At 33.1% G+C, this 10,916-nt stretch overlaps 2 protein-coding genes across 8 annotated transcripts in view; one reads left to right on the top strand and one right to left on the bottom strand.

Annotated features, from left to right (window-relative positions):
* Positions 1–3,216: 3,216 nt before the first annotated feature.
* Positions 3,217–6,893, top strand: LOC100878000 (spliceosome associated factor 3, U4/U6 recycling protein). The gene is made up of 6 exons (XM_003704622.3): positions 3,217–3,935; positions 4,288–4,469; positions 4,534–5,411; positions 5,499–6,129; positions 6,206–6,350; positions 6,436–6,893. The coding sequence occupies exons 1-6, from the start codon at positions 3,497–3,499 to the stop codon at positions 6,876–6,878; spliced, it is 2,718 nt and encodes a 905-aa protein (XP_003704670.2). The 5' UTR covers positions 3,217–3,496; the 3' UTR covers positions 6,879–6,893.
* A 1-nt stretch (position 6,894) lies between these two features.
* Positions 6,895–10,916, bottom strand: part of LOC100878113 (uncharacterized) — a 54,042-nt gene continuing 50,020 nt past the window's right edge. For all 7 annotated transcript variants that reach the window (XM_012288350.2, XM_012288349.2, XM_076540988.1 and 4 more), the window contains exon 4: positions 6,895–7,870. In XM_012288350.2, the coding sequence (XP_012143740.1) occupies positions 7,500–7,870 (371 nt within the window). In that variant the 3' untranslated portion in view covers positions 6,895–7,499. The remainder of the gene's footprint in view (positions 7,871–10,916) is intronic.

Genomic DNA, 10,916 nt, shown 5'->3' with positions numbered 1-10,916 from the left:
ATTTTTGTATTTGCAAATTTACGAGTGTCTAAATTACTAAATTCCCAATTCCCATATTTCCAAATCTCCTATCCCCAAATTCTCAAATCCCCAATTTTCAAATTTTCAAATCCCCTATCCCCAAATTCTCAAATCCCCAATTGGCAATTTTCAAATCTCCTATTCCCAAATTCTCAAATCCCCAATTCCCAAATTTCCGAATCTTCTATTCTCAAATTCTTAAGTCCTAAATTTCCAAATCTCCTATCCCCAAATTCTCAAATCCCCAATTTTCAAATTTCCAAATCTCCTATCCCCAAATTCTCAAATCCCCAATTTTCAAATTTCCAAATCTCCTATCCCCAAATTCTCAAATTTCCAAATCTCCTATCCCCAAATTCTCAAATCCCCAATTTTCAAATTTCCAAATCTCCTATTCCCAAATTCTCAAATCCCAAATTCCCAAATCTCCGAATCTTCTATTCTCAAATTCTCAAATTCTTAAGTCCTAAGTTTCCAAATCTCCTATCCCCAAATTCTCAAATTTCCAAATCTCCTATCCCCAAATTCTCAAATCCCCAATTTCCAAATTTCCAAATCTCCTATCCCCAATTTCTCAAATCCCCAATTGGCAATTTCCAAATCTCCTATTCCCAAGTTCTCAAATCCCCAATTCCCAAATTTCCAAATCTTCTATTCTCAAATTCTCAAATTCTTAAGTCCTAAATTTCCAAATCTCCTATCCCCTAATTCTCAAATCTCCAATTCTTGAATTTCCAAATCTCCTATCCCCAAATTCTCAAATCTCCAATTTGCAATTTCCAAATCTCCTATTCCCAAATTCTCAAATCCCCAATTCCCAAATTTCCAAATTTACAACCCTTAAATTCTCAAATTCTTAAATCCCAAGTGTCCAAATCTACCACCCCTAAATTCTCAAATTTTTAAATTCTTAAATTCTTAAATTCCGTGTTTATAAATTTCTTAATCTCAAATTTCCAAATTCCAAATTTCTAAATCCTAATTATAACAAATATAATATAATAATATAACAATAGCAAGTATATCAATATATATTTTCAAATAGATGATAAGTATACTAGATACATATTCTGGTAATAAGAAGTTAATTAATTTAACATATGACAAAGTTACAAAAGACCTTAATTTATTGTGGAGCAATTTAGAAAGTAAAATGCATTTTAGAAGCTTTATTTTTACATGCATTTTAGGATTTATTATTTCATGCGCCTAGACTGCAAAATGTACAGCTGATGCTATCTAACGTTCGAGCGCCGAACTAACGAAGTAGAAAATTACGTTTTGTCGATAAATAAAGAAATTTCACATTTTATTGATACTCTGAAAAAATTATTTAGACTGAAAAACACTAGAACATGGCTTTTGCATTGAGTTTGAACTGTCATATTCGACAATTTTTTTAAAATTAATTTTTTTTTATTTACAACACTTTGTGCTTTATCATCTAATGTTAAGAAATAGGAACTGTCTGAATAAAAAAATGAATATTTCGGCACATTGACGACGTAGTATGGTTCCTGAGGCATTTAGAAACAAATTTCTATTAGGGTTCGATGCGTTTTGATGCCTAATAACGCCAGAAAATCAATTTTTGCCGAATTCGGTCCAAAACGGTACAGGTGGCGCCATCTGGCGGCGAGTGTCGGAACTACGAAAAACTAAAATTTCTATTTTCTCCGAAATTAGGCAATTTTACGTATTTTTGAGGGTCAGAAATTGTTCTATGACCTCTCTAGAACCTATATATTGCCACAAGAACCTCCTCATAGCGCTAGAAAAGAAAATAAAAAAATAGGTCAAAACATGGACTAAAAAATTGGCGTCCATCTAGCGGTGAAAGTTGGAACTACAAAAATATAAAATTTAGATTTTCTCGAAAATTAGCGAACTTTGAGTGCTTCTCAGGCTCAGAAAGTGTTATGTGATCGCATTAGGAGCAAAATAATGCAATAAAAGCTTCGTAAAGGCTGTAATAAAGAAAGTAAAAAATATGTCATTTTATGGGAAAAATTTGTGGCGCCATCTAGCGGTGAAACTACGAACTAAACTGAAAAACCGTATGTCCGAACACGGGTTAAAAGGTCAAATAAAAATTGATTTTCTGGGCTTAATAGGCAAAAAAATGAATAACTTATTCAACAAATATTTCTTTAAAATGCTAAAGAAGCATACTATTTCGTCAAAGTGGCGAAATATTACTTTTTATATTTTTCCTTAACGCGTGTACGGGCATACGTTTTTTCAGTTTAGTTCGCAGTTTCGCCGCTAGATGGTGCCACAAATTTTCTCCATAAAATGACATTTTTTTTATTTTCTTTATTAAAGCCTTTAGGAAGCTCTCATTGCATTATTTTGATCCTAATGCGATCACATAACACTTTCTGAGCCTGAGAAGTACTGAAAATTCGCTAGTTTTCGAGAAAATCGGAATTTTAGTTTTTCGTAGTTCCAACTTTCACCGCTTCTTGTGGCAATATATAGATTCTAGGGAGGTCAAAGAACAATTTCTGACCCTCAGAAATACGTAAAATTGCCTAATTTCAGAGAAAATCGAAATTTTAATTTTCCGTAGTTCCGCCGCTCGCCGCTAGATGGCGCAACCAGTACCATTTTGAACCGAATTCTACAAAAATTGATTTTCTAACTTTATTAGGCATCAAAACATATCAAACCCTAATAGAAATTTGTTCCTAAATGCCTCATGAATCATACTACGTCGTCAATGTGCCGAAATATTGCACTTTGCATGCGCAGTAGAATTGACATAGGCGGCTCATATACGTATCGCAATGCTGACACAAAATAATTAATTACTCATTACCCGAACATTATTTATGAACTTTTATGATCGAACCATGTAAATAATGCATTACTGACTATTCTTTAATCATAAAAGTTCATAGACTGTGCTCAGAAAGTGAGTAATTAACGATTTCGCACACTCACTATCGTGTATATTCCTCCTGCGCACCGCCCGCGCATGCCACGGCGGAATAATTACCGAAAAACCATATCCCCGTAGACTTTAATGCAAAATTGAATTTGCTCGCGCTTATGTACTTGACTTTTCAATTTTTTTGTCCACGTTTGTCTTTTGCACCACTCAACCAATTCCACCGGATAACATGGTTGACTATTTTTGCTTCAGCGTCAAATTTACTCGCACGCTCAACATTGTTAGATTAGGCACGGAGCGCCTCAATCAAACAGACCTAGTTAATTTTGTTATATCTGTATCCACTGATCTTCGTCCAGAGTTTCCTAACTTTCTTGTATGAGGTCTCTGGAATTAGTTCAAACTCGAACCATCACTGTCGCATGCGTAGCAAAGAGAAATCTACCAGAATAATACAAAACATTTAAACATAACCTTCAAAGTCCCAATGTTGTTGATGTATATTGTCCTCTATCGGTTTTTGTAAATATACATTACTGAAAGTTTGTTAGATCGTTACACGGTTTATTTCAAATTAAAATGGAAGACATGGATGCAACGAGTGATAAAAGTAACGATAATAGTTTGCATGAAGATGCAGCAAACAAGGAAGAAGAATCAGAATTGATTGAAAATGAAAATGCAGAGAGTGCAGATGAACTGATTGATGATCAGGATGAAGAAGACGAAGAGGAAGAAGATGAAGAGGATGCTGATGAGGCAGAGGTCAAAATTTTGGAAGCTAGTCTTGCCCAAAATCCATATGATTATGCGAGTCACATTTCTCTTATTAATAAATTACAAAGAATGGGTGAACTGGAACGATTACGTGCTGCCAGAGAAAATATGAGTACCAAATATCCTTTGAGTCCTGAACTCTGGTTATCTTGGATGCGCGATGAAATTAAACTCGCTACTACACCAGAACAAAAAGCTGAAGTGGTTAAGTTATGTGAACGAGCTGTTAAAGATTACCTTTGTAAGCATTACTTTCGATAGAATGTTTATATTAATTGGTAATAGGCTATGGTACTATTCAAGTATTATCAATAGCTACTAGGTATTGTATTTTATCAATTTAATAGTTCATACTTGGAAGATTCAACTGTATATGAATATAGCTTGGATAAAGTATTAAATCTAACCCTATTCTCATTTCAGCACTACTTATACAAAAACAAAATTGTTCCTTTTGATTTATATCAAATATTCTAATCGAGTACTTAGGTATTCAGTTATTCGAAATTCATGAGAAAGACTCGTACCATGCTTATTATCTGTCTTAAAAGTATGATTAATTTGTATATAATAAACTTAATTTTATATTATAGCTGTAGAAGTATGGCTTGAGTATCTACAATTTAGTATTGGTAATATGGGCACTGAAAAGGATGCAGCAAGAAATGTTCGGCAGTTATTTGAAAGAGCATTAACAGATGTGGGATTACATACTATCAAAGGTGCGATAATATGGGAAGCATTCAGAGAATTTGAAGCTGTTTTATATGCATTGGTAAGTATCGCAAACATAATTTCTTTTGTAAATTGTATCTTACATTTAAATTTTAAATATTTAGATTGAACCTTCAAATCAAGCTGAAAGAAAGGAGCAATTAGAACGTATTGGGAACTTGTTCAAAAGACAACTAGCTTGTCCTCTTTTAGATATGGAAAAGACATATGAAGAGTATGAAACCTGGCGTCATGGAGATGGTGCGGAAGCCATTGTTGATGATAAAATTGTTGCTGGAGGATATGAACGAGCACTTGCAAAACTAAATGGTCGTTTGCCGTTTGAAGAAAAAATTGCTTCTTCGCAAGCCGAGAATGAACTTTTAGATTCATACAAAGCATACTTACTGTATGAGAAACAAAATGGAGATCCAGGACGAGTAACAGTTTTATATGAAAGAGCAATCAGTGATATTAGTTTAGAAATGTCACTTTGGCTTGATTATCTTACATACTTAGAGGAAAATATCAAAATTGAGTCTGTCTTGGATCAGATATATCGGAGGGCTTCAAGAAATGTTCCATGGTGTGCAAAAGTATGGCAAAAATGGATGAGAGCATATGAGAAATGGGGAAAGCCAACGTTGGAGATTCAAACATTATTAGAAAATGGTTTAGAGGCTGGATTTTCTATGGCAGACGATTATCGAAATTTATGGATAACGTATTTAGAATATTTGCGCCGCAAAATTGATCGCGATTATGACGAGGAAGAAAAACAGATAGAAATATTGCGTAATACTTTTAATAGAGCTTGTGAACATTTGGCAAAATATTTCGGTTTAGAGGGAGACCCAAATTGTGTTATATTACAGTATTGGGCAAGAACCGAAGCCATACATGCCAATAACATGGAAAAAGCTAGATCACTTTGGGCAGATATTTTGTCACAGGGACATTCCGCAACTGCATCTTACTGGTTAGAATATATTTCTTTAGAAAGGTAATTACTTATGTTATTTTACATTAATTTGCTGTTGCGTTATGTAGATTAATTTATAACTTAAGTTATATTTGCTCTTTTGTGCAGATGTTATGGAGATACAAAGCATTTAAGAAAGCTATATCAGAAAGCTTTTACTTCAGTAAAAGATTGGCCGGAAAGTATAGCAAATTCTTGGTTAGATTTTGAACGAGATGAAGGTTCACTAGAACAAATGGAATTTTGTGAATCACGAACAAGGGAAAAATTAGATAAAGTAGCAGAAGAGAGACAAAAAGCTCAACAAACTTCTAATCATGAATCATCTCCGTTACAAAACAAGAAAGCTCATAAAAGAAAGACAGACGATACTGGCAAATGGAAGAATTTAAGTAGTTCTCCAGCAAAAATTACAAAAGTCGAAACACAAATGAAGCCAAAAGCGAAAGAAGGCAAATTGAATTTGGAGACGAAACTTGATGGTGATACTCAGGAGCAAAAACTGAAAGTTGCCCCACCTCCCGGTTTTAAAATGCCGGAAGATGATAAAATGGAAATAGACCACGCACATGAGGTCGACGACAAAATCACAGTTTTCATAAGTAATTTAGACTATACTGCAACCGAAGAAGAAGTCAGAAATGCTCTAGAACCGGCTGGTCCGATTACACTATTTAAAATGATACGGGATTACAAAGGTCGCAGTAAAGGATACTGTTACGTGCAGCTAAGCAGTGCGGTATGAAACATTTTTTCTTATTTCAAAGTAAAATTATTATACAGTTATACAAATATATATTGTTTAATTTATACAGGAAGCAGTAGAAAAAGCTTTGCAGTTAGATAGAACACCAATAAGAGGACGACCAATGTTTGTTTCTCGATGTGATCCAAACAGAACACGAGGATCAGGATTCAAATACAGTTGTTCTCTCGAGAAAAACAAACTTTTCGTGAAAGGTAATTGAGCTGTCTAAGCATAAATTAAAGTAATTATTTTTTTAAAATTAAATTAAAATTATTTTTCTTTTTCCAAAATGAACAGGACTTCCGGTAACCACAACGAAAGAAGAACTGGAAGAAATTTTTAAAGTTCATGGAACATTGAAGGAGGTCCGCATAGTTACTTACCGTAATGGTCATTCAAAAGGACTGGCTTATGTTGAATATGACGATGAAAATAGTGCCGCAAAGGCTCTTCTGGCAACCGATGGAATGAAAGTCAGCGACAAAGTTATTAGTGTGGCTATAAGTCAACCGCCAGAACGCAAAAAGAATCCAGTGACCGAGGAAACAACTTTGGTTAAATCATTAGGTGGTACTGCAGTAAGCAGAACTACGTTTGGTATGCCTAAAACATTATTGTCTATGGTACCACGTACTGTTAAAACCGCTACTTCTAACGGCAGTGCAAATGTGACCGGAAACGGTGTTCCTCAAAAGATGAGTAATCAAGATTTTAGGAATATGTTACTGAATAAAAAATAACTTACTACAAGAGAACTGAATTTTTTAAAACCTTATTTATTTCAAAGCAGAGTTCTCCAAGGTGTATAGCATAAAAATAACAACGTTAAACAAAAATTTCTTACATGTACTTGAAGCACAATCTGTTAGAAAATTCTCTCCATCACATAGTTTCATTCAGTTGCTTGTATATATATTTACAAGATTATTATCATTTAAACTACGATGGATAAGCCAGGAACCACGTGTTTATAAAAAATAAATACGTTTAATGGTAAAACAGTTTATATATACACAGAACGATACGATGTGTACGCGTGTGTAGCAAACGTGAACGCTCTTTATTCTAAAAGTAAACAAAGACTACTTTTGCTGTCATACATACATCACAATGTTACAAGATATTTCTCTCATGTACACAAAACACACGGTGTAGTAAAAAGTCTGAATTGATCTAAAATATTTTAAATAGAAAATTTCACTTTGAGAAAGTCATAACAATAAATCAGGGTGACCTTTTATATATTTTGTTTTTCATAAATAAAAATACACAGTGAAATTGTAGAACGGTTATTATAAAATTACATAATCTTTTCTTTTTTATGCATTTTGGTCACCCTACGTTAAATACCAAATTTTCGTCTACAGCTGCAATTGTGCATTGGACGTGTTGTGTTTTCTATGTCTGGGTGGAGCGACAGGTGGGCTTTCAGGTGCCAACAATCGCCTCGCCATAAGCCACTTTTTGGCTCTGCCAGCGTGATAGTAATACGAGTAAAGCAATGCCATAGCCGCCAGCACAACCAACAGGCACGTACCAGCGATAACAATACTGAATAACCAATAAGGACCACTCGATTCGGGCACCCAAGTTGGTTCTGTCGGCGTCTTTTCTCCAGGAGCTTTCGCTGGTGTTTCTACCGGTGGTCTTGGCGGCAAAGGTTCTACATCGTCTCCTATCGTGATGTCTGCACAAGCACGAAATTCTTCTTGAGGACCACAACCTACGGCTCCTGAAAAAATATATTAAATGCAACAAACGTTATTTAATCAGGATAAGGTTTGACCTTTTATATTCTACAAGCATTACATTCAATTTTCTTGTGAATTTTTATTTACTTTATACTTTTTTATTAGAACTTGTAGAATTCATAAATGTTTCAGGCATTAGGTTATTTGGAACTGTGAGACCTCGAGACTTCAGTACTTTGATATTTTGGAATTTTTGAAGATTGGAACTTCGAGACCTTATTTCAAAATTTGTTGAACATATTAGGACTTTGGGATTTCAGAAAATTTAAGGTGTTGAGAAATCTGGAACTTTGAAACATCAAGATATTAAAATTTTGGTACTATGGAACTTTGGCACTTTGTGTCTGTGAAATTATGGGATCTTGAAAATTTAGGATTTTGAATCATTGAAATTTTTAATTTTTTAAACTTTGGAACATCTCCAGCAAATGGATCGTGAAAAATAACAAATTTTGAAAGCGAATCTCTGGTCATGAAAGTTTGAAAAAACTTGATCTAAGGAAGTACTGCTCAAAATAACAGCAATAAATTTTATTAGCTTAAGGACATTAACAAAGATTGAAAATCGAATTTCATTTAGGTGTTACTAATATAAGATCACTTGAAATTTTTGTTTCTGAAATAATTCAGTATCATCTTTGCTACAATGTAATTTATGTCAAAACGAATTTACATTTTATTTTTTGTGAAATAGCAACAGCCATTTTTAAATATTTATTATAAGAAATACTTTGCAATTATTATAAGCATTTCCAGCATATTGTAAATTAATACTGAATTGTTAAATAATATATTAAAGAAAATTGAAGTTTGAAACATTGTTATTCTTAATTGTTTGTACGCAAGATTAAATAATAATGGCACGATTGATGACTAATGAACGCTATTGAATACTGATAATTACGAAGTAAGCATGCAATAGTTACACAAATTGTGTAATGGTTATTACATACAAAAAGCCGACAAAACTTTCTATCCTTCCGCTAGTAGAATACTAATACCGTTTTATTTTGTTGCACGAATCGTCCTTGGACTAAACACATTTTTTTTTAATGTTGCATGAAATGTTGAGAAATTATGTATTCGAAGTATTTGAAGCGAAATAAATCAATGATGATTTTAAAAGATTATTTTTTTAAAAATGTCGAATTAAGTTAAAAATACAACACGGTAGAAATATCATTTTTCGAGGAAATACAATATGGATTCAAATTCTCTTTTGTATTCAACGGTTAAATTAAAGATGAGAATAGTGCTATCAAAATATACTCAAAGATGTTTATTTGATACTTGATAAGTATAATACGAATGGATATTCGTCAAACATAGTAAATTACGCGATTAGATTTACATCAATATAATAGAATAAGGTGAAGTGGGGTAGTTCGTGAACGGGGCAAATGCGTATACAGGCTATTTTTATTACAATACGAACGAAATTTCTCCATTTAGTATGTTTGTTTCCTTGTTTTGTTTCACTATATCCCCTTTTATATTTCAGCTAAGAGTACTTGTTTGCAGTATAGAGTACTTGCATAATGCAGTATAAAGCATTTTATAGCAGATTTGTTAATAATTCTGCTCTTGCCCCATTGCACTTGAAATAAAGTTTCAAAGTATTTAACTTCAAGTTACGCTCTTACCCCATTTTCGGGGAAAGTGCAGAGTAGTTGACATTTTAAACAATTTCCTATCAAAATCAAAATGTACAAGGAAAATTAAGGTCCAAGTTAATATTAATTAAATGGTAGTAATTGTGTAAAGCGTTCGATATCGACAGCGTTAAGTATTTACAAAGCAGACTGAAAATACTTACGTTTAAATACCAACTTTACAAAAACCAGTCTGCACTTACCCCACTTCACCTTAACAAATTTTTTTATAATTTTCAAACTTTTACTATTTCTTTACATGTGCGTAGAAACTTTTTTTGTAATTAATAAACTATTAATCTAAGGAGTTAATAATTTGCGTAATAAAACAACTAATAAATTTAGTTATAAATTATTAACGAAAGTAGAAGTGATAGTGCGATTTTAATTACGTGATAATCAAAGTTTGAGATATTTTTTTTGACCTTTTCTACTTAATTTTTTATACTTTTTCGATTAAAGAATAAAATCATTTAGCTACTAATTTCTCACATAGTTGTAACAATCTCCGTAATCGGACTGCATTTTTCAATCGCAATCACATAATTTATTTTGAAAAATTGAGTAATTTTTCCAATGCGCCGGGCAAGAGCAAGTTTCCCAGATGGCGTTTAATTTATATTTTTCCCGCGAAACAGTGATACGAGAATTTGAATTTACAAGCAGTTCAAATTTACGGTTTAAATAAATACATGTTCATTTTTATATATTTTTTATATACCTACATATTTACGATTGTTATTCGCAATTCTGTTAATTATTATATAATATATGTGTAATTAACTTGAAATATTTAATATTATAAGCTATGTGCTTAGTTAATTTTAAGAAAAATATTTTAAACATTTGGTGAAACGTATAGCTTTGTACAGATTTGAATAGTGTTGACTTTCGATATTTTATCTCGAATTTTGTTCGACAAATTAGTGGTACATTTTATAAGTTCGTACGTTATCCTTAAGTACACTCTTAATGTATCAGAACAACTCAATTTTTCGACGGTGAATACGCACAGTTTATTTCAATTATTATATAACCCACGTATTATAATTTAATCTGCGTGTGACATCAATATTACAATCAAAGCCGAAATATTTGATCCCGCAACGAAAGTCTTTGCAAAATATAAGTAAAGTCCGTAATGACAACAAGTATGTCCCGTAGTGACAAGTTATAAGTGAAGCCTCGTAAATATAAAGAATGAAACGCGTAGCAACAAATATAAGAGAATGAATCGAAGTGAAGTGCGGGCCCGGTGCCCTCGCCTATTTTATACGTTTCACTCCCCTACGACGTCTCCTAGCAACCACCCGATTTCTTCGAAATCTGCCACGTGCCCTCCGTCGACCTTGGCTTCGCGGTCATCCCTCTACGA

Source organism: Megachile rotundata, chromosome 2, assembly GCF_050947335.1.
Source record: "Megachile rotundata isolate GNS110a chromosome 2, iyMegRotu1, whole genome shotgun sequence".
Taxonomy (NCBI): Eukaryota; Metazoa; Arthropoda; class Insecta; order Hymenoptera; family Megachilidae; genus Megachile; species Megachile rotundata.
Note: the sequence above shows the minus strand (reverse complement) of the source record. Positions and strands in the feature narration are given on the sequence as shown.

Coding starts and splice junctions, on each gene's coding strand:
- LOC100878000 (XM_003704622.3), top strand. CDS start 3,497: ATGGAAGACATGGATGCAACGAGTGATAAAAGTAACGATAATAGTTTG. Junction 3,936..4,287: donor AGCTGTTAAAGATTACCTTT/GTAAGCATTACT, acceptor TTTATATTATAG/CTGTAGAAGTATGGCTTGAG. Junction 6,351..6,435: donor AAACAAACTTTTCGTGAAAG/GTAATTGAGCTG, acceptor CAAAATGAACAG/GACTTCCGGTAACCACAACG.